Below are 23,995 nucleotides of genomic sequence, written 5' to 3'. Positions count from 1 at the left end.
AAATTAAGGAAGTATTAGGAGAACTTGATAGCGAAGGAGGTGGCACGAAATCCAGTAGTATAACTCACCGACAAATCAGAAGCTGGAATATTTTTGTTTTTTAAAGTTTCGCTATTTTTGCAATTCCAAATACTGATTTGAGTTACTGTACTGACAGTAACTTATTAGTAGTATAACTCTACAACATGTGAGACGTTTGGAAAAAATTGGTGGTTCAGTAAATATAATACGCTGATACTCTTTTTAATACATAGTCCTTATTTATTCATTGTAAATCCATACATAATGTGTTTGTATATTATTGTACATGTACATAACTTCTGTATATTACATTATAAACATTTATAACACGAATGTTGACTAGTTCGGAGAGACTGGGCACACCGTCACACTTCTTGTGTAATACTGCAGTACAGGGAGGTGCGGATATTAGATGATCATCAGTCCACTGCTATACTGCTATATCTCGCTTGTGTTACGGCAGCCGATGGATAAACCCGCTGGTACCACTTGCCGCAAATGCTCGAGACGCTGCGCTGTATTGATGATTGCTAGATGATTGATAGATTGCGGATCGACGAGTATCTCGTGGGTGCCCGTGCTCACCTGTGCCCACTTGCCTGTGTCGCTGAATAGCACAGTTGCTGGCAGTATCGTGTCCAGGCTAAAGATGATCTGATCGAGGCTAAAGATGATCTGGTCCAGGCTAAAGATGATCTGGTCCAGGCTAAAGATGATCGTCTCTGATTAAATCAAACCAATGTATTAGATTAGGTCATTAGGTTGTTGCATTTGAAATGTCCGATTTTTAGCAGTGGCATTAAACAAACGCAATTTTGTACCCAATGCATTGTATCTACAAATTTCAAGTCCCTTGATTGTATTGCGGTCAAAATAAGATATTAGGATCATTCATGTTTGTGAAAGCCATAATAAGACCATAAAAGATTTGCACAAAAGTTCATCTCAGCAGTTTTCTTATTTCTACGTTATCCGGTTTTGATTCTCCATCAGGAAGTGACAGGGTATCGCCACTCTAATAGGAGAACTGTTAGCACGAATTTAGTACTATAACACGAAATAAAGATGTCACTACTTGCAGGAGTAATTCTCAAACAGTCCGCCAGATGGAATTGATGCCAGTATTTTGGTGCACGTTGTAAACAGTTGTAAACAAAAATATACGGTTTCAATGTATTAGGTTGGAGAATCTTATTATTCCGGTCGAATAAAATTCTGGAGCCTGGAGGTGACAAACTCGTTGAATGCCGTTTCAGCATCTCTCTGGGATTTGAAGCATTTCTCACGCAAGAAGTTGTCGAGATGCTTAAAAAAGTGGTAATCGGTGGGCGAGAGATCTGGTGAGTATGGTGGATGAGATAGTTTCGTAGCCTAATTCGTTCAACTTTTGAAGGGTCGGCCGGGCGTTGTCGTGGAGAAGGATAGGACCATTTCTGCTGACCAGTGCTGGACACAAACCTTGAAGTTTCTTGTGCATTTCGTCGATTTGGTGGTGGTACTTTTCAGCTGTAATGGTTTCACCAGGATTCAGGAAGCTGTGGTGAATCAAACCGGCCACAGACCACCAAACTATCACCATGACCTTCTTTTGGTGGTCAGTCGTCGTCCTTCGTCGTAGTCTAGCCACTCAGCCGATCGTTGATTGCGCAAAGGAAGGACAGATGACCCTCGCTTTCTGCGATATGCGATATGTTATGCGATATGCGATGTGTGTTGTATGATCTCGATGTATGTTCTGCGATATGCGATGTATGTTATACAATGTTGATGTGTGTTACGAGATATAAGATGTGTGTTACGAGATGTACGATGTGTGTTACGAGATGTACGATGTGTGTTACGAGATATACGATGTGTGTGATGTGTGTTATACGATCTCGATGTGTGTTACGATATATACGATGTGTGTTACGCATCTACACACATCTTATATCTCGTAACACACATCACAGACATCGTATATGTCGTAATACACATCGTACATCTCGTAACACACATCGTACATCTCGTAACACACATCTTATATCTCGTGTTATACGATCTCGATGTATGTTGTGCGAGTTGCGATGTGTGTTGTACGTCTCGATGTGTGTTACGAGATGTACGATGTGTGTTACGAGATATACGATGTGTGTGATGTGTGTTATACGATCTCGATGTGTGTTACGATATATACGATGTGTGTTACGCATCTACACACATCTTATATCTCGTAACACACATCACAGACATCGTATATGTCGTAACACACATCATACATCTCGTAACACACATCTTATATCTCGTGTTATACGATCTCGATGTATGTTGTGCGAGTTGCGATGTGTGTTGTACGTCTCGATGTGTGTTACGAGATGTACGATGTGTGTTACGAGATATACGATGTGTGTGATGTGTGTTATACGATCTCGATGTGTGTTACGATATATACGATGTGTGTTACGCATCCACACACATCTTATATCTCGTAACACACATCGTATATATCGTAACACACATCGTATATATCGTAACACACATCGTACATCTCGTAACACACATCTTATATCTCGTGTTATACGATCTCGATGTATGTTCTGCGAGTTGCGATGTGTGTTGTACGATCTCGATGTGTGTAACGAGATGTACGATGTGTGTTACGAGATATAAGATGTGTGTTACGAGATATAAGATGTGTGTTACGAGATGTACGATGTGTGTTACGCATCCACACACATCTTATATCTCGTAACACACATCACACACATCGTACATCTCGTAACACACATCTTATATCTCGTGTTATACGATCTCGATGTATGTTCTGCGAGTTGCGATGTGTGTTACGAGATGTACGATGTGTGTTACGAGATATAAGATGTGTGTTACGAGATGCACGATGTGTGTTACGAGATATACGATGTGGGTGATGTGTGTTACACGATCTCGATGTGTGTTACGATATATACGATGTGTGTTACGCATCCACACACATCTTATATCTCGTAACACACATCGTATATATCGTAACACACATCGTACATCTCGTAACACACATCTTATATCTGTGTTATACGATCTCGATGTATGTTCTGCGAGTTGCGATGTGTGTTGTACGATCTCGATGTGTGTTACGAGATATACGATATGTGTGGATGTGTGTTATACATTATTTTGCTTTTTATTGAGCCAGTTCATTGTTAATTGCTGTGATATGCATTTGATGTATTCTCATTGTGAAAAAGTTTGTAAATAATGTTTAATTTGCAATATTTGTAATGAAACAGTGTTATCGCGCTTGATAATATGGTTTGAATTTATTAATAAGTAGAAAATTGTACATATACTTTTTGTAAGTGTTACAATATTGAATATACTGAATTTAAAATGTATTAAAATGTTTTAATTTGTTTTATTTTCAAATAAAAATTATAAATTAGCAAGGAATGGGTAGTATGGATTTAAAATTCCCGCGTTTACCCGTTAGTTATATAACACGAAATTCAGATGGCGTTCGATTTCCGTGCTAACAGAAAAATACATTGAGTGGCGATACCCTGGGAAGTGATAAACTAGTCATTATTTCATAGTTTCCGAAACTGTACCATTCGAAACTCATTGCGTAAAAGATCTGCAAGTTCAAATTAAGTATCCTTCACTCTTTCCATTACGATTCTTGTCTTTCCTAGGTAATGCAAAGTATAAATTTTCATCAAAAAAGAAGCTTACATATATGTGAAGTGTCATATGTTTAAAAAAATAACCTTAATATACTCTGTTTCTTCAAATATAACTACATTATATGTCTTTCGAATATTTTTATTTCTGTAGCCCCTGGTATACCATGACCGGTCAGACAACATGTATTACTCGATATCATAGGCTGGGCGCTAGTTCCATGTTGTTACCGCTCCACATGGTTCCACAGCGGTGTCATGTTTCGTAAGGTAACAGAACATTCATAGTTGTCTTCATGATTCATGGATGTACCATGTGTTTATAGCAAAACATAACCTATATCGATACATTTGAATTTTTAGTGATTTTTAGTCTGATCATCATGAATACACCGATATTAACGAAACTACAACAGAAACACAGTCTGTCAGCGAAAAAGACACCTGCCAAAGGATTGCGAAACGTTCTAGCACAACCGCAAGACAGTTTTTGGTAGGTTTCTGTTTAATAATATGTACTGACATTTCAAATAAATAAATTATAAGTAATTAATCAGGCATCACATTCTACAGGCCGATTGTAAGAGAAGCACAGAAATGTTCGCAATTGGAACAGCTTTTAAAAAAGTAAGTTAAACAAGATATACATATAATGTATAATAACACATTCTGTGCTATGTGTACCATCGATGGTACACGTTAAACTATCCATTTAGGCCATGTGTACCACTGGTGATACACTTTATATGTAACAAGTTTAAGACTGTAGAATTTATTTCCACCAAAAGAAGGAGGAATTATAAAAAATGCAGTACAGAACAAAGCAAAGAATATAGAAAATTGTAATCAATTAATCGTAGATTGATGCCAGCCATAAAACGTCCAAGCCGTATGATTCCTTGGTCTGAGCTGAAACAAATGACCAAAGAGGAGCGAAGTAAAGTGAAGCTGGAAGCGCTTCAGAAACAAGAATACGTTCCCAATACTGAAATATTGTAGATATTTTTCTTAAATGTGTCAAGCGATACTTCACAATTTTTATACTGCTCCTACTTTTAGAAATTCAGTTGTCCTGGGTTTAAATGCTATTACAAGATCATTGGAGAAAAATATTGTGTCTTGTGTGATAATGGATGCTGGTATCGATCCACAACTTTTAGTGAAACATATTATTATGATGGCGCAGAATAAGAAGATACCCATATTGATATTACCTAACTTTAAAACCATGGTATTAAATGCTATTGGGTTTGCATCTGCCGCATGTGCTCTTAAGGTACAACCAATGATTACCTAGTTAATATTCTACTCGCTCTATATCATTTATATTATTTTATTTCCAGGATATTGTTGCAAAGTCACCAGAGCATCACTTTTATCAACTCTATATGAAAATATGCGATATTTTCAAAGATATACCATTACCAAAAAATTCACTTCAATTATATAAGGATTCTGAAGAACCCTTGGATGAGATGATAGCCAAAGATGGCATGATAAGCATCGAGAATGAGCCAGAAGTAGATGCTTCTGGACCTATTAAATTCACGTTATCCACGGATGTATACAAGTACAGGTCTTCGCGGAAAGAGAGAGCATTTATTCCTCCAAATGCAACAATTAGCTCCAACAATAAGTCGACTACACAACAAACGGAAACCGATGAGTTTATTTCCCTAAGCAATTACCATACCGATGAGTACGACACGAGTATTAAGAAACACATGCGATATGTAAATATTGGTAAAAATACATATAGACGACGAACAGATTACAATGTAAATAAAAATGTTGCGAACGTTACCTATTTACCATTGAAGGTAAAACGATTGCAAGGTAACAGTAATCGCGTGAAAGCCACGAAAGTATCGAAACAGAAGAAAAAGTAATCAATATTAATGTATATGTGTCTCAGAAAAATTGGAGCTAATAATTTTTATTTTAAATTACAATAAATACGAAATGTGTAAATACAATTGTACAAGACTATTATCATTTATATAAAATGTACAGAAATGTAAGAATACAGAATGCAAGTATTTTTTATACATATGAATACATTATATACAAAACTTATATAACCGTAATTGAACTAAGTCCGTATCCATGATCCTTGCAGCCTCTGTTTCTTATAACAGAACTAATATCGGCATGGAAGTGTCAGTCTTTTCGACGTAATTATATTTACTCGATTTACCATAAAACATTTTTATAAACAGGTTGTCAGTCGCATATAAAATCTTTATATTTTGTAAATGCAAAATGAACGTTACAGTGTTAATCTCACGTATGTATATTTGATACACCTAAATAACTATAGTATCATACAGGTAATGTAGAATTCACAGAAGACTTAAACATTCTTGTGAAAAACATTAAACCCTTGGTACCTCCAGGTATGTGACTCACTAAGAACGACAACATAGCTATCAGTTGTAGGACAGCGCAGAGTACTGTTAGAGGTGTTGACTGTAAATGCAGAGCAAAATAAAGCGTCCCGATTAGAGTGGCGAAATAGGACACTGTGAAACATCTCCTTTCGGCGGTGAATAAGGATTTTAAGTAACTTAGAGGGCCCAGCAGAAAGCAGAAACTACAAAATACATTCGATTGGAAATTAGTCAAACTTTTTTGTTGTTACGATCAATTGTTTTGATTGGTCTAAATGTAGCACATACCTCGAAAGAAAGAATACACTCCCTAGTGTGTATAGGAGCGCGAATTTCCTAGCTTTGAGCAATAGAACCGGTATATAGAACGCTGACAGACAGAAACAAAGTATACCCATGCCGAAGCATACAACGAACGCGATCAGCCTTTGCATCCGTGACTGTCAACAGAGAAGTATTATTTTATTTACACATTATCAAACGAATATTTGACGTTTAAGGTTACGTTTAGAAAGTATACTAACCATACTAGGGCAACATTCCTTCTGTGCCCCTTGCATCCAGCCTGCTTCTTCCGCTTCCTCATCGCCATTTCTTCCAAACCATTTTCCAATGTTCGTTTTGGGTAATGTCACCGATGGCACCGTGATTTTATACTGTTTCTCATTTTTATTGCTCAGGAGATATTCGTTTAGCTCTTTGTTGAGTTCGGCCATTTTGACACGTCGCCATGCTTTATGTTTACACATTCTAATTGAAATATCTCATATACATATTGCAAGCATCGGTGTCTGTGTAATTAAACAAAGATATGTAAATACGATTGAACGATTAAAACTTACCATAATTAAATTTCAGACTACAATATATTATTCACTCGTGATTCCTGTGTCCGCTTGCACGTCTGTCCCATAATTCAAAACATTGCCAGACCTGTTTTTAATTGCAATTTTCATTTAGTAAAGAAGAATGTGTATAATTTATAAAGAAATATTGGCTGTAAGGGACGATGTAAATCAATGCAAGAATTATTTATGTACAATTTGAAAATAGCGCCATTTGTGGCAAGTGGCATCATCTTTGTCGGTCCTATTCCATGCCACAGACAAGGTATAGGAGAAGGAATAGACCAATCACCATATACGGTTTCGTGTCTCACGATCTGAAATACCAACAGTGATGTAGCTTCTGATTCAAGTTAAAAAGTAGACTAGAGAGCAGCACTGTGCCGAAAACAGCGAAACCCTGGGCGTTCCGAGGACCGAAATCGATATAATAACAGTTTGTTAACCATCACTGTGCGCTGGTAAATGCGGACCAGACTACCAGGGTACCTAGAAAACTCACCCTTTGTCGAGGGTGGAAGTCCCGTTCCAGCGAGTCCTGTTATCCTGATAGTTCAGGCATCCGTCTCCGCAACATTATAGATTTCGACGTCGAAGATTCCCCTTGTGCGTGTATCGACAACTACGAAGATTATCGGAGCACGTGCAAAATAGGTTAAAAAACAAATCTTTAGTTTTAGTTAGTACTGTCCGATAAATTACACTTCTTCTTTGAACGGAAGAAAAGACGTAGCTGGACAAAGGGATTCAAATTATATCCTTCCGTAATTGAGACTGGAGACTGCGGCCGTATATTTTTATTTGAATAGATTCTCAAAGTCTCGTTGTCTATAACGTTTCATGCCCCTCAAGCTATATTCATTTAGTGTAGAAAAATGATCGAACCTGAGCGCCGAGAAAAATAATTACCATTCTCGTTGTTTCGTATGATGAGAGTGTATTCGTCGTTAATAAAAGTATTGTCATATTTTTATGCTCGATGGCACAAAGCTCGATAAGTATCGTAAGGGTTCACTTTTGAGATACTCAGAAATTTTCTATTGTGAATTACTATCACATTAGACAGTTACATGGCAGGTAACGTTGAATCTTATTTGTAAAATACAGAAAGTATTAATTTTATTTAAAAGGGAAATGGATATAAACTACGGGCGTACGAATAACTGCCCGCAATGTGGCGACATCTGGGGTTTTACACTTCATGGGGAAGCTATGCATTTATTAACCGCATCTAAGGTAGAATCATTGTGCGAATATAATGTTGCAAAGAGAAAATTTAATTGCATTTTCCGCTATTTACCAATGCAAAATAAACTCCAATTTTAATAGTTGGATAGGAAAAATGCTGATATCGCCTCGGTAGCGCAGTAGGCAGCGCGTAAGTCTCATAATCTTAAGGTCGTGAGTTCGATCCTCACCCGGGGCAGTTTCTTTTTGAAATTATAAATATATTCATCGTTACCTCTCACTCTCTCTCTTTTTTCTTATAGTTCTGATATCCTTATAGTCCTTCGATAACATACAGCATCGTATCTATTTTTAGCAACTGTACGTGCGTAGATGGAAAAGACCTGTAAATTGACTTTTCTCACACCTGTCGCTCCTGATTTGGTTACTTAAAACCGTGCGAGAAAATGGAGTAAAGTTCTGCCAGGTTCGCGTGCTTTAGTATATGCAGAAAGTAGAATTGGTTGATCATGGTCAGACGCGTCAGACGGGTCGTACCTGGATATATGCCTCGTTGACGCCAGAATAACCCTGACAGCAATAACGGCAAAGCAAGGACACTTCCTTATGACAGCGACCATTCAGCACTCTCACTAACCTTCTCCTTACCTGACTCCAACTACCCCCTCTGGTCCCCTAATCCTGAATTCCATAAACTCAATTTCAAAGCAACCAACTGGCCCCACTTTACTAAAAAGCTAGCTAAAGCATACAACCACATAATCCCATACAACCATAATTTGGCAATACCAGAAATAGACAGCCACATTGAGACCATCAATGATTACATATCTCTTGCTGTCTCCGACCATATCTCAAAATTCAAACAAGACAACAGCATACACAAGTATCTAAATAGGAAAATCGTAAAGCTCCAAAAAAATAAAAGCTCCCTTTGTTTCCCTTCTGCACAACCTCCGCCGCCAAGACCATTACCTACGTCAACCCCTCTCCAAAGGTGCCAAGTTCCTTTTAAAATCTTTTCTAGTCAAGGAAAACGACATCAATTGCCGCACAATATACACGAATAGCAATCAACACCAAAGGCTAATAACAGAAAAATTAACAAAAATACATACAAACAACGCAAAACAAAATCAGCCGGATAACACCTACAATCGCCAAAGACATAACGTTCGCACAAATGGTACGAGGAACCACAAGCGCCCGGCCAGCAACCAACCCCCTTACATCAACGTAGAGGCCCTCATATAACCAAACTGCAGATATTAACTGGACTGAACCCCATCCCACGATGAAGGACCAGCCCAACGCACATCCCGGCAACTGGATCGAAGACCTCAAAAGAGAAATATCAACAATCGCGACACAGCTTCACAACATAATCACGCAAGTAGCAGCTAATGCTGAGGAAATAGAATTCATCCTAAATAACTTCTTCGACAGACAAAATGCCTAACATCCAAAACAAACCACGCCTAAAAATAGCAGCAATCAATGTGAACTCAATAATTGCACACCAACACACAGCATCCTATAACAAAAGACTGATAAGGGGGTTTTTAAATAAAACTTTTTCCCCCATTCTCCCTTCCATTATCCGTTAAGGCACTTTAGCTTATAAAATAAACCAGTCGTTACACATATAGTTCCTAATTTATACTTCCACCGTCCAAAGATCTGTCAAGCTCAGAGATTCGCATGCGAGCGAACAACCAGCTTAACATTGCAATATTGAGTGGTAGTTTTTATTAAGTTTGTTGACTCCTGTTAATTCTGACTGTATTACTATATTCAATAAACATGTTTAAAAAAAAGCAGCGCGTATGTCTTAAGGTCGTGAGTTCGATCCTCACCCGGGGCAGTTTCTTTTTGTAATTAGATAAAATAAATTTTTAAAAAACACCACGTTTGAAAAACGGACTAAAAAGTATAAAATAATTTTTTCTAGCCCCATACAAATTCCTAACCCCGTACAGATAGTCCTGAAAATTTGTGATTGTGGATTTTCATAGCTATGAAAATACTTGTAAGAATTAAAACGAAAAACGTGGTCTGCGCTAGCTTGTGGACGGAAGACTAGAACGGAAAGATGCTTTCTAAGGGATGTGGTGATTTTGGGAGTGAAGTGGGTCCAGATGTTGTCTTAAATTGTGAACGTTATGGCGTCGGAAAGTGGCAGAAAAAATCGGACGAGTCCCGTCGCTACAGGCTCAACAGCCTTCGACTCTTATTGTTAGACTTAATTTATCGCCTCTAATCAGTTGGTCGAAGTTTTTGGGATTCAGTGTCAAATTCTAGAGACACTTTCGTGGGTTGGTCGCATTACGTTGCGTCTCAAGAGCAACTGTTTCGCTGACACACTCGCGAATAAGCAAACTACGATGACAGTGCCGCGAAAATACCAGTGCACCCAGGCAGGGTGGGAAGGCAGAAGTCGGTTTTCACGAACGGGAAAAGAGAACGGGAGACAATTATGCAAATGTAACGCCCGCTGGAGGGACTCGAAGCATCTTGGAATTGAAACGTGGAAGTTAAAACGAGTTGTGAATTGTTTGCTGCCCTTTAGCGATACCGCAATTTGCAAGCAAACAGCCCATTAAGCCGGAGCTCTGCCTTTCCACGATAGATAGGTGTTGCGACCCTTCCGCGGCGAATAAATCCACGGGAAAGGCGTAGTGCGGGTCCATGATATTTAAACCGCTCGTGCTCAACGAGGGAAAACAATGGAGAGACACGGAGACACAGTGGTAGTGCTGCGGGAAGAGGAGGGGACGTTTTCGGTTTTGGCTCTCGCGACACGTTCTTCTGTTTACCATTCAAAATGCTTCTCTTTTTCTCGAAATTTAGGTAAACTGAGAAGAGCACAATCGTGATCTTACCGATCACATCTTAGAATGTTGGGGAACTAAACAATAAGAAGGAGACGACTACACTCTTCTTCCAAAACTCGAATTAAACCTTTAATGTTTGGAGAACAGATTTTATGCATTTATGACGAAAATTAGTAGGTGTAATTTAAAAAAGTAAAAAACCATCAGGAAAATTAAAAAATACTGTTACATTATTTTCAAATCTATTAAATATATCAGGCAGTTCCAACGAGTAGCTCCGGAGCTATAAAAATATATCAAGAAAGAAAATAAACTTCCACTTTACTCCAGTTCGTTGCAATTCAGGTACGAAATTTTTATTTTGCATAAACATCCGCTGTCTATTAACGTTTCATCTTTTTTCCCCTATATGTGCCTATAATGAAATTAATATTGTAAAAAGTGAACTGTTAGATAGTGCTTGTTATTTCAACAATGTACATATATGGAATTCATTTAGTGTTAATATCCTTTTTCTTGAAATATCTCGGAACAAGGAATATATTTGATTATTTGTTTAGCTTACTAATTAATCAAATTTATTTATATATATAAATTTTTCTAAAGAGGGTCGATCAAAAGCAATTATTTTTTGAGCAGTGCAGGATGGGGAAGCAAGGAACGGAGGTTGTTGAATAGCACGAGTCGGAATACTTGCAATTTCGTGTTTTTATTCGGATTACAGTAACCCGAAACAAAAATCGGCGAAATAATTGAGGGTAGCGGCAGAGTAAAGTGGAAGTCTACGAGGAGCGGGGACGATTTCACGGGATAAAGGATGTTTCTACGATGAATGACAGTGTCGGTCGTGGATGGAATCGTCGGCGGATAGTCTGGGATGTAAACGAACCTCTCCGCGGTTTCTCAGTCCGTTCGCGCTTATCGTATTTTCAGGGTGATTATACGTCCGTGGATGTCGGCGAGTCGTGGCAGAAAACGAGAGAGAAAGAGGGAGAGAAAGAAAGAGGAACGAGGGATGTGAGGGGAGGTCGGAAGAGATCCACACGATTTTTCGCGGGTTATTTTATGCGGCCGCTATTGCATCCGTTACGTATAAATGCAGAGACGCGGCCCGGTTCGCAGGTGCACAGCAGGCTCGTTGCAAGCGCGGTTGATTCCGCGTTGATTCAGGCTGTATTCAGTGCATCGAGCCCCGCGAATGAAAAGGCGTTCCGCTTTCTGAATATATTCCAATTAAAAAGTCGGAGCTTCGTTACACTCGGCCCGGCCCTCGCCGCGCTCTGCGCCTTGCACCCTTCACCCCCTCCCGTACCTTCTATCTTTCTCTTTCTCTTCCACTTTTTCTCGCTCTTTTTCCTACCTGTCCCTCTCCGCCTCTCTATCCCCTTCTCCACCCCGCGATTTCGTCTTTCCCTTCACGTACACGTACACACGCGCATTCAGCTACCCTTCCTCTTCCTTTCACTTCTGCTTTTTACCTTCCACCAACGGAGCCGCGATCCCTTTTCGCGTACCGCCGTGCAGTCAGCCATCATTCGCTCCCTCTCCCACCCCCCTCCTCCAGTTTCTCCAGCAATTACTCCGCCGCTTTCCCCCCCCCCCAAGAATTAGAATTACGTGATCCGTCTTCCTCCTCGTCCTTTCGCTGCCTCCCTTCGAATAGTCCTTCGATCCTCAATCATCGATAGGGATGCTCTCTGGGATCCTCAAGGATCTTTCGAGAAACTACCCTTTCATTCGATTATCGTTTTTTCGAATCCGAAACGATCAAAATCAACAAGCAAATACGGGGTCTTTAAAACTCCTTCGCTTCCCGGAAATGGGAGGTTCCTGAGGTCATTTGAAGCGACATTTTCCTTTGCAAAATGGCCACCGCGGCTTTGTTTAGGAGTTATTAACGAAAAACACGGACCAATCAGAGCGCGAACTAGATGCGTGTTGACAAAGTCTGTCTGGCGCGCTGGCAGCCGAGCTTTGGTGGCACACCGTGAACAAATAGTTAATGATTTGAATCCTCTCCGATATCGATGAGCTTTGGATATGTTGTCAAGACCATCATTCTGAACAACATTTCTTTTACAGTTTTTGGCGGTCGGTTTTAGTTTACGAGATAATGGTAAAAAAGGAGAAGGAACAGAAACTGATTGAATTAAAAACTCACTTATTCAGCCGTAAATTCATTTGCTGCTTCGAAATGTGTGTCACTGGGTCACTCGGTGACAAACTACACAGATGTCTTCAGGTATACGACAGTGTCGAAAGCTAAGGGACGTACAGTCAGTTCAACGAACCGTACAGCTGATGGTGGATAGTAGGTATACGACAGCCTAGCCAGGTCGCATAATAAACCAGACGGGAGAAATGCGAAAAGCGGGGCCCGTCTGGCCCTCCAGGGAGCCAGAAGTTGAGGGAGGAAAGGCATAAGTCCTGGACGTGTGATTTTTTTTTAGTGGATATTGGGGAGACCAAAGATCTGTCCTACTCTGCTGCACAGTGCTTCTTTTGATCAGATTTGTGTGCTATTAGGAGCCCTTGAATTAAAAGCAAACAGTAATGCATAGAAACGCATCGTACAATAATCTGACCTTGTGTTTTAAAATTTTGAAATATCCCTTATCCAGCTGTATCAATACTTTAGTAAGTGCATACAATTCTATGCAGAAAGGAAGATTCATTTCTCACGAACAGTGATCGCATCCAGATTTTTGCAGTCGTTTCGCCGATTACGAAGGATGCAGAAGGAAGGATGCGTGCACCAGGCACCCCGTCAAGTGTTTAACGACGCCGCCTCTCGGAGGGTAACAGAGGGAGAGACGCCCGAAGAGGGATAAGAAGGCGCGTGTCCAAGTGCCAACACGACTTACGCACGTATGCACGCGCGCACACGATCCATTCGCCCGGCGACAATACGCACGTGGCCGAGTACACGCGACAAGCCACTCGTGTCCCAGGATATCTCGTTCGAGTCCTTGACTCTTCGACGAGTGGATCCACCGGGGTAGATCGATCCAAGCTGATCGAGGGGGTTGGGGGGCACAGAAGTCAGTCATTCACGGGCAAAACGCGACCGTTTACACGATCAAAGCGTCCTCGACTGCGCAAATGAGAAAACACTAGAAGGACATGTTTCTTACCTTCTACTGCGGCAGCAAGAGAGTTGATCTTGGTCGACAGCCATGATGCCGCAAAGATTGGACATTCCGCAAACGCTCTTTGAAGGCAACAGCATCCTCGCCAAATCGTTCTACTTTCAGCGAATTTTTCAGTTGTAGGGACAGCTAAATAGATGTTTTAAGAATTCGGATTAGCATATGGCATATGGAGGTTAATGAAACTGCACGATGCCGTATTTCGTCAGAAATGAATGCGTGCTTGAGAGAAGAAAGACGAAAACACAAACAGGACTAGTACCTCTATTGCGACAGGAAAGAGAATTGATATTGGTCGATTAAATCCTGTCTCTTCGGTTTCTTATCTTGAACGCGCCGCGATGAGTATAAACATATCCGCGGCACGAACTATTGAGATGATCTAATACTACTAATGACCCATCTAAACACCGAAATGTTTTTCATAGCCACACACCGAGGTAGGAAGATATATCCGCCGCGTATCGTGCCGATTTCCAATGGTAACGAAATCGTGAGGTCAAGAACGCGTTAAAACACGAAATTAGAAGCAAGGAAGAACGAGGACGGGAACAATGCTCGCCCGCCGCGGAATTATTACGAATATTACGCGATTCATTATGCCGAAGTAATTACGCGTGAGGGAGGCCCGCTCGTTTCCTCCTAGCGAGTGAAAGCGAAATAATGGAGCTGCCGAGGGTAGCAAGAATTTTTCCTAGATTTCACGCTCGGCAACACGTATCTGTCCTCTTTCTTTCTTCTTTTCTTTCTTTCTTCAACGATTCGAGGAACGAGCGCGGAGCGTTCTCCTGCTTTATTTCATCCTGAATGAGCACGAAAGGAGATGTGTCTCCCGGCTTCGGCCCCGCACCTCGTCGCTGGGACCGAGCTCTTGGAACGCGGTGACGAGACTCGCGAGTTCACGACGTCCGTCCCGTATAATAATGCGTTCCTCCGAGTAGAACGTGGGTTCTTTCACGCGCCTTTCACCCACCGATGAGTCGCGATAAGTGGTATTAAAGAACGGGCTCGATTCGCGAACGAGATCGATCACGTTCTCCTTCTTTTTTCTCTCTCGGGTGCAAAACAGTATATGTGCGCAAAATAATATCTGCAAGTAACTCGGGACGGTCTGCGTGTATCGCGTCTTCGCGAGCATTCGACGAGAGTCAAAGAGAGTGATCTCGTCGGCTGGAAAAGCCGATGATGCTGGAGCCGATTCGCGAGACACTCGTCCCGGTCGAAAATTTTCAGAGAAACTCAATTTCCCGTGGCTGATGCCTTCTCTCCTCGAGACACTTCTGCTCTCTCTCCTCGTATCGGCGAACGCGAGCCAAAGGAAAGTGATTAACGGTGTCGTTACCCAGAGATTGTTTCCGCGTGTCTCGCGTAATGTCGACTAATCATCCGTGCAACGAGATCGTACACTTCTCTCTCTCCTGCAGCTGCTCCTCTTCGTTACTTTCTCTCTCTCTCCTTCTTTCTTTCTATCTCTCCGCTCTCCTAGTCCAATTAACGGGGAGAGCTTGCCCACGCCACGCCGCGAAAAAATCATCCGCGACAATCGGAACCGTTTCTCCGTGGATATCGGCCGCTCTCCTCTCCTCTCCTCTCGTTCCATCTCCACGTGTTTCTCTTTCCTGTCGATTCCGTTCAATTAAATCCGCCAGCCAATTCCAGCCACGAGTGGCACCGGCACTCGACTTGTATCGGTTTCAGCCAATTACTTTCTGCCGGGGCTCGCGGATCGCTGTTTCTGGCCACGTGCCCATTGTCACGCGTGGATTCGCATCCCCGGCCCGCCACTCGTTACTATCGTTGTCCGGTCGGACTAAAAATCCCCGTCCGTTTTTTCGCGTCCTCTTGTTTCTGGTTGTAATCCTCCATCTGTAATCGTTGCAACCGCTGCCCGAAACTCGCCATACTCCTAGCAACATAAATTGGACGCCGAATGTTGCAGTCTCGTCTCGATAATCGACGCGGAAATTCAGAGAACAGTCTTTGAATGTAAAGCTTCGGTTTAGCTAACAGCTACATTGAAGACATCAACGCAAAAAATTCCGTCTTCCATGTTTCGGAGACGCGGCACTCAGAACATTAAATTAAATGCTGACTGGAGGGTGACAGTTACCGAGGCATGCCTGTATTCAGCTGCGACCCTGGTTGGCTAAATGAAGACACAGAATAGGAGTAGTCTAATTTGGATGACCATCTAGGTGGAACCACCATGTGCTTTGAAAACGAAAAATGCTTGCAGTCAATCGATTAAGCTTTGAGTCTGGTCTAGTTATACATATATACAGTGACTCCCACTAATATTCGGACACTTTTAAGAAGATGACAACTTTTTAAATATTGAACCACACCATACAATAGTTGTAAAACGCAACTTTCTGAAAGTTGCTTACTTTTTGAAAGAATTTCTTTTCGCATCATGCAGAACACTAATTGGTCTAACTTCTCAGAAAAGTTCGAATCGTACAGTCCAATATTAAGAGAGTTACCGTATTTTGAGAGCGTCCGAATATTAATGGGAGTCACTGTATGCCTGTATTTAGCTGCGGCCCTGATTGGCTAAATGAAGATACAAAATCAGAGTGAAGTAACCTAATTTGAAAACGAAACTTGCAGAATTTGTTATGTCGATTGATTAGGCTTTAAGTCTGGTCTATATGTATATCTCGAAGAAGAAAATTACTTACATTGCTGCTAGTGGTGCTGATCGACTATGGCTTCTAAATTAGGTCAGACCCGGGCGCAGGTCTAAATTCGACTGCACTGTATGATTGCTTAGGGAACGTTCTTTCTCGTTATCCTCCGGACCCTCGAACATAGAGCAAACAAAAGAGGACTTGTGCTTTAGATGCAATACTTGAAGAGAAGCGCACCGTACGCGAGGAGACGGTAATCAAAAAACGCCGAGTCTCTGCTCGATAATAATTTATTTATCTACAAGAATTGTTTCGATCGACGCAAATGATCGTCGACTACCTGGAGAAGGTGATCGATAATCAGCGGTGAGCGTGAATCAACTAGATCCTCTAAACGAAAATCGGCCGACGAACAATGCCGTCGTCTTCGTTTCCCCTCTTTCTCCTGATTACGGTTACCTACGACTCTATTACACAGCTACGAACTTTTCTCACTCTCTCTCTCTCTCTCTCTCTCTCACTCTCTCTCACTCGCTACCGGCCCATAGTCAGCTAGAGTGCGCGTGATTAGCCCCCGACAGCGGAGCCTGGGTCTATTTTTGCCGAGAATATTAAAATCGTCATTTAATGATTCAGTTTGTTAGCGATTGAATTCACTGAACAGCTGTTACATTAGGAACAACAGAAATACTAACAACAAGAAGGACCCCGGAAAATATGTTTAAAAAAATTGATAAAAAATCATCGATCATGTAAGAATGGCTCGCCGTTCGAGGGTTAATCATTTCGTTCCGAGCGTCCGTGTCCTCGTGTCGGAACCGGAAAGAAACAGAGCTACGACTACCCAGCGAAACTTTTAATTACATATGTACACTGTCCCGCATGCAGCAAAACAAAACACGCGTGCGACCTTGTCGAATTGCGAGCATTGTCTTGAGGCGCACTTCACCACGACGACTTCACCGTACTGGGTCTGTTCCCTTTGCACCGGAAGCGGAAGAACATGTCGATCATCGAAATCATCTTCGCGACGAGTCCGGTGCAAAGATCCAGCAACCGAGGCCGTCGTGGTTCCGGAAACGCGGCCGTTTTCCGGTGAGGACGATCCTGGAGCCGCAGGCGCGCGGGTTAAAGCGGACATCCGTGGACGTAGGTGACGTTCCGGAAGAGAGCCGCTGCCGTCGACAGGAACGCGGCTGTCGAAGCTGTCGAAGGTGCTGGAGGCGGTGGTGGCGGAGGCGGATGGCTCTGAGTTTGGGTCTGAGCGTTGTACGGTGGACAATAGGCGTCTATGCTGCCATGGTGAAGACCCACGCCGCGAACCAGAAGCTCTTTCTCCACGGTAGCTTGGTGTCGAAGCTGCTCCAGTCGGAGTTGGTTCTGCCGCTTCCATTTGGTCCTGCAAGAGGACGATATACCTTTCGCACTCGAAATTCACCTTTTTACAAATCAATTTCACCTTCTTCTAATTCAATTTCATCCTTTTGCAAATCAATTTCACCCGGTAACAATATTTAAAATTAATTACGCTTGAAGGCATCTCCCTTGAGTTCGGAAAAAGTCAGCATGGACAGGAGAGTACACAAGTGAACGATGCCATTATTGCGAGGTAAACATAAGACTCAATACTCAGTACGCTTCAATAAAAGCATATGTACATTCATTTTGAAAATTTATTGATCAGAAAATGGCTACAATGATTATACATGTCTACACAGTTTTCATACATTATAAATTTAATGAATTGATAATTACTTTCAAATGAGTATTTCATGTATATCTTTGTAATGAATAAAATTTGGTATTTCTTAACACATTACCGACCGGTGATTATTGCATAATTTTGAAAAATCTATGGTGCATGGCTAAACACTTTTTAATAGAACCTTCAACAGTGACAGCAATTTTCATTGTGAACTAACAAGTCACCCTCAATAACGTCATCTAATACTTTCATTTACGACTGTAATGTAAAAGAAAATTCCGATGCTTTCGTTTGGTACAGCACAATTATTGAAAATCCTATTAATAGGCTTTCGGTAGGTAAAGTGTTAACAATTAATTTACATTTGATTTGCAAAAGGACGTATTTCACTCGCAAAGGGGTGAATTTGGAGTGCAAAATCTGTTCTTGTTTTCTACTACACATCCTAAGCTATCAATATGATGTATTTTGCAGTTGGTCATTCGTAATTTAAAGTCCCCATAAAGGATTAATGAAGCACTATAATACTACGCGCTAACCGAGAGCTTTTGAAACGTTGAGAAAAGAATTCCACAAAGGAATATCAAGCGATACTACGGATTGGTATATCTATGATTACGCAAGGTTTTTATGCGAAATAGACTGGAGAATGACCTTCTGTTCTGGTACCAGGTCTTCACTTGCGTCTCGGACAAGGACAAGGCATCAGCAACGTCGCTGCGGTCCGCTACGCTCAGATATTTCTGACAGCGGAACTTCCGCTCCAGGTAGGCCAACTGAGCATGGGTGAACGCTGTTCGTCTTCTTCTAGGCTTTCTTCCGCTGGGAGGTCCGGTGGTCGTTCCGCAAGTCTTACCGGAAGTGGCTGCTGCCGGCGACGGCGACAAAGCTGGCGGAGGACTCTCCAAACGAGTGCAAGGACTGCTGCCAGGGTCTATCGTGTCCTCCGAGTCCGAATGAACGGCGGAGTCATCCTCCGAGTCACCTGTGTGTCAACGAATTTCAACCCTTGAACAGTTCAGCCATCACTCGGTCCTTGAACAGTTCATTTACGTAGAGATCTAAAACGCGAACCGTAGAACCCTCATAGACTGCGGATTTTATGGCTTCATGTAAAGATTAAAGGAATTCGAAAAATATCAATATCATTTTCACGGGATTAAGATTATTGAAGAAACGGTGAAGCTTCTGCAGTAGGTGCACCAAGTATTCGTACAACTTTTAAAAACTTTTAAATTTCTTGTCTGTGCCTGTATACTTCGTACATCCACTGTATGTGGCTGCGAAATCATGCGATTGATGCACATAATTTTTATTTTGCTGGAAGATCCGCAGTCTATACTTGTAACTGGACAGCGGATCTTTATACAAAATCAAAATTTTCTGGCTGAATTGCAACGAACTGGAGGGAAATAGAAATTCATTTTCTTTCTTAATATTTTCAGTAGGTTGAAAATAATATAGTAGTATGTATTTTCTACTTTTTCCAATGAATTTACTCTTTCAAATCACACCTACTTATTTTTGCCGTAAATGCATAGAATCCGCTGTCTACTTATAACAAATGTCTACGATCTATAAGTTTCAGTTTCGGTGTGAAAAAGTAGAAGTTCGATCGAGACCACCCTCTCGACCCAAAGAGCCACCCTGTTCGATCAGAAGCAGCGACAAAATGCAATCGAATTTCGGATGGAGGGGGCCCGATGGACGAATCGGTCGATTCTCCCGTCAAAGTCGATTACCCGAACAATGCGGACGTGTGTACGGTGCAGATCGCAATCGCCTCTGGTCGACGGTAAACGATCTCAATTACGGGAACGCTTGTCTCGTAGGCCGGCCGGCCAATAAAACCTGGCTCGCGCAGCAAGACACGATAATCGCGCGACTCGAAAGCTTGCGCTAACGAGACCTAACGAATCCTTCCGCAGCTCGGGCCATCTGTAGGATCGTCGTTAACAGGGGCCCCAGCACCCTGTCAGCGCCGATCTAGGCGCCCCCGAGGCTGCGAGTCGTGGCTAAAGATAATAGAACTGCGCCGCGGGGCACCCCCCTAACGAGGATCCTAGCTAGCGGCCACGCGACACCGTTCGTGTCCCATAAAACTTCTAGTTTCCCCATTGATTCTCATCGGAATCGTCGCTCGAGACTCGTCGGCGCAAAACACGGTAGATCGACCTTCTAATTCCTCCAACTACCCGTGTGTTTTGCCTTCTGGCTACCGTGGACGAGATACGGACCGTGGATTTGTGAAAGCAAACAGTGTGGGGGAAATTCAGGAAGTAGTAGATCAGCTTTTGTTTGGGTCCCATGGAAATCATCTACACAGGATTCATCGACAACGACTTTGTCAACGACAGTATTATTCGATATTAACACTAGGTTTACGGAGCTGTGGAAGTAACTGTTTCACATTATTTTATAAATTGTTAGCCATTCTTCCAATATATGCCCAAAGAAATAAATTTGGTAAATAATTCCTCAGGGAAGCATCTTTACAATATTAACAATCGCAGATGAAGAAACCCGTAAATCTAGTGTTAACATCGTTTGAAACAACGTTAACCGACTGCGTCTAACTTCTTATAGTGTAATAATTATATGTTAGTACAAAAGTAAAAGTGTCAGTGCAGAATAGTTGAAGAAAAATATGTCGGCACTATCTTTAAAAACGATGTTGCTGTCGGATAATACTGTCGTCCACTAAAATCGTCGACGGTCAAAGTCGTCAATTAAAGATATTGTCCGGCTGAAGTTATTGTGTCTCTCGAAGCTGTTTTAACTGCAGAATTGGAACATCTTATCTAATCTAGAATATCTCCGTTGTATACGACCTTTCTAATACATATATGACTCTATTTGCTTGTACCCCAGTTGAACGTTCAGCAATTGATCGAACACAAAGACAGTTGTTAAAAGGGTACAGGTATAGTGGAGCGGTGAAGAGATCGAGGATATAACGGCGAGTTGAACATCGCGGCAAAATCAAACCAAAGTAGATAATTAACCTTCAGTTACTCGCACTTTATTGTCTACATATCTGTTTCCATGGAACTTTACATGACTCCGACGTAAATCAATTTTTACCCAATAGAATAACCACTTCAATGCAAAAGAAATATTTGCTTGTGTAAACGGCACCTTTGCTCATGCTTGAAACACTAAACTGAATGTTTTGAGCTTGTAAATACTACATGCGAGTAATTAAAAGTTAAATGCGACTATTTATGGTGGAGCGGTGACGAGGGAATAGCAGTGCACGTAGAAACAAAAATCACCACACTATATTCCCGTACTAACGCAGGGACCGCTTCGAAAAATAGTATTATACATATAATAATATTTAGTGGTGCCTCGGATGGGACACTCGAGCGCAAAAGGTTGAATACTTTGAACTTTTCTATTGTTTCGATAAAATCCACAGTCTACTAATGATCCGCGAGTAGCCACTTGAAAGGTCACCTGGAGTACTTACCATGCACTCTCTCGGACAGGACGTCCCCCAGGAGATCCCGTATGAGGAACGACTTGTGCTCCTGCATCATGGTACTCCTTGATCTCGGGTTAACCGATCGAACGAACGAACAACCGGGTAACGATAACGATTGAACAGACTCGCGGCTCGATTACAGAAGAATCACGGGAACCGATCGTGCGAACGATGTGAATCGGCGCGGGAACACCTGATCGGCAGCGTACGCGAGTTTCATGCTAACGTGCAGACGCGCAGCGTCGTTCTGGTGACCGGATATGTCAGTGTCGACCCTGGCACCGTCCTTCTGGTCGTGGTCGTCGACGTCCTCCGTCGCGACGCTGAAACGAAGCGCACGTTGCCGAGCTTCTCTGTGCCTCTGAATCTGGAGGTGGAAGCGTTGCCACGCGAGTCGTGGAGTCGAATCGCAGAGAACGAGCGAGAGAGAGAGAGGGCCAGGGGATGCAGCCCCGCTCCAATTAATCCGCCCGTTTATTTTGAACGGGCTGCCTAATGCCCGCGCGAATTCGCAGCCATTTTGGGGGTGGAAACGGTGCCTCGCCTCGCCTCGCCTTACCTTGCCGAGCTTCACCGCGGCCGTTCATTCATTGGTCGCGTTAACTCGCCGACGAAGGGGTGGAAAGCTGTCGGATTGGTCGGTGGGAACCGGCCTGCGCAAAAGGGGGCTGTGTCTCCGCGGGGCTGAAAGTCGTGGCCGAGGCGCGCAACGAGGGGGACACACAACGAGAGGAGAGCCAAGATATGTATTTCGGTGCACGCTCCGAAAGAGAAACGCACGACGGTCTGTGCCGAGAGCAAAACGAGCTTCCAGGACCGTAGAGGGGGTGGGCGCCGTGAAACCCGGGGTAGGAAAGTCATTGGCGAGCGATTACCGCGAAACGAGAGGAACAAATTGGATGTGAAACGTTTCGCCCGGGTACAGTCGCTGGCCGCGATATCGAGATTGTTCTCTCCCCTCTCGACCCGCCTCAACAAACCCCGCTTTCAACCGGGGTGGCTTTAACGGTCGCCTCCTCGCGGTTTCTCGCAACTTCCTCCACAGAGAGCGTGCTCCGTTCTTCTCCGGTCTGCTTTCTCTCCGCGACGCACGGTGCGGTATTTGATCCTAAAAAGCGGAGACAAGTCCATTCTCAGACGTATCCCGAAATATGTATAATACACGGAGTTGATTGAACATTTGGGCCGTATGTATTTTCACATTCATCGAGTATTGAAGCGAAAACATTAGTAGATTTTAGAAATACTGTCATATTATTTTCAACCTATTAAGCGTATTAACGAAGAAAATTAATTTCTACCTCAGTCCAGTTTGTTGCAATTCAGGTACAAAATTTTCATTTTGCATAAAGATCCGATGCCCATTGACGAAGCAAATGAACTGTTGATCTATCAAAAAAATGTCTCGGACAAAACTGAATCAGTATTTAGACATTTACAACCCTCAATGTATAAAATTTCGAAAGAAAATTTTTTGTAACCGAAAAGTCAAGGATCACATCGACTTCGTGAATGTTTATATTCATTTGGTATCTCAGAATGTTGTAGCTGGCGTTAAGACAGATTCAACGACCTACCGTTTGATGGCCTTGACCTTATCAATAACGCTAGAATAATTGTTTCCGGATTATCGGACCAAATACTCCACCGTTCGGCACGCTGCGAATTAAAGCCGATTTATCTTAGCCAGTCCAGCCCGTCGGACAGAACCTTACTGTGTACCCTGATTTTGTATTCAGTATTTTATTTTTTTGGAAAATACTGGATACAAAACCAGGGTAGTAAGGTTCTGTTCGACTGGCCCGGACTGGCTAAGATAAACCGACCTTTAGGCGCGCGAAAAAGTCGTGCACTCCCCGAATGCCACCACGGCGCGGCGCGGGCCACGATTTTTGCCAGATGCTCGTTTTCTATTTTTCCTCCGGTTTGTCGTTCCCTTTTTTGCTGTTTTTGAAGCAGCAGCTTTTCGGAGTAGGATGCGCGCGGATTTGAAAGAGCCCAGGCCAGACTCTAACGAAGTCAATTTGCGGACGGTCGGGAAAGTGGCGCCGGGGGTGAGAGAGAGAGGGTAGCAGCGCGCGCGAGTACGC

At 42.4% G+C, this 23,995-nt stretch overlaps 4 protein-coding genes and 1 non-coding gene across 6 annotated transcripts; 2 read left to right on the top strand and 3 right to left on the bottom strand.

Moving 5' to 3' along the window:
* Positions 1-243: 243 nt before the first annotated feature.
* On the bottom strand, positions 244-1,015 carry LOC143210627 (uncharacterized). 2 transcript variants are annotated; one of them, XM_076427763.1, is made up of 3 exons: positions 843-1,015; positions 607-743; positions 244-536 (listed from the first exon to the last, which is right to left on the bottom strand). In XM_076427763.1, the coding sequence occupies exons 1-3, from the start codon at positions 910-912 to the stop codon at positions 441-443; spliced, it is 303 nt and encodes a 100-aa protein (XP_076283878.1). In that variant the 5' UTR covers positions 913-1,015; the 3' UTR covers positions 244-440. The 2 variants fall into 2 exon arrangements, with proteins under 2 accessions (XP_076283878.1, XP_076283800.1); XM_076427685.1 differs by having other exon boundaries at positions 244-743.
* Positions 1,016-3,810: 2,795 nt separating this feature from the next.
* LOC143209835 (uncharacterized) lies at positions 3,811-5,760 on the top strand. The gene is made up of 6 exons (XM_076426081.1): positions 3,811-3,947; positions 4,041-4,170; positions 4,251-4,304; positions 4,538-4,672; positions 4,737-4,953; positions 5,021-5,760. Exons 2-6 carry the CDS (start codon positions 4,061-4,063, stop codon positions 5,564-5,566), a joined length of 1,062 nt encoding a protein of 353 aa, XP_076282196.1. The 5' UTR covers positions 3,811-3,947; positions 4,041-4,060; the 3' UTR covers positions 5,567-5,760.
* On the bottom strand, positions 5,573-6,834 carry LOC143210077 (uncharacterized). The gene is made up of 3 exons (XM_076426603.1): positions 6,592-6,834; positions 6,356-6,507; positions 5,573-6,270 (listed from the first exon to the last, which is right to left on the bottom strand). Exons 1-3 carry the CDS (start codon positions 6,814-6,816, stop codon positions 6,000-6,002), a joined length of 648 nt encoding a protein of 215 aa, XP_076282718.1. The 5' UTR covers positions 6,817-6,834; the 3' UTR covers positions 5,573-5,999.
* A 1,431-nt stretch (positions 6,835-8,265) lies between these two features.
* Positions 8,266-8,338, top strand: Trnam-cau (transfer RNA methionine (anticodon CAU)). Its single transcript has one exon. It is a non-coding gene; the product is annotated as a tRNA-Met (tRNA).
* Positions 8,339-12,561: 4,223 nt separating this feature from the next.
* LOC143210013 (homeobox protein GBX-1) lies at positions 12,562-22,430 on the bottom strand. Its single transcript, XM_076426472.1, has 3 exons — positions 21,891-22,430; positions 19,073-19,403; positions 12,562-18,112 (listed from the first exon to the last, which is right to left on the bottom strand). The coding sequence occupies exons 1-3, from the start codon at positions 21,958-21,960 to the stop codon at positions 17,842-17,844; spliced, it is 672 nt and encodes a 223-aa protein (XP_076282587.1). The 5' UTR covers positions 21,961-22,430; the 3' UTR covers positions 12,562-17,841.
* Between the last annotated feature and the right edge of the window lie 1,565 nt (positions 22,431-23,995).

Source organism: Lasioglossum baleicum, chromosome 1, assembly GCF_051020765.1.
Source record: "Lasioglossum baleicum chromosome 1, iyLasBale1, whole genome shotgun sequence".
NCBI classification, from domain to species: Eukaryota; Metazoa; Arthropoda; class Insecta; order Hymenoptera; family Halictidae; genus Lasioglossum; species Lasioglossum baleicum.
Note: the sequence above shows the minus strand (reverse complement) of the source record. Positions and strands in the feature narration are given on the sequence as shown.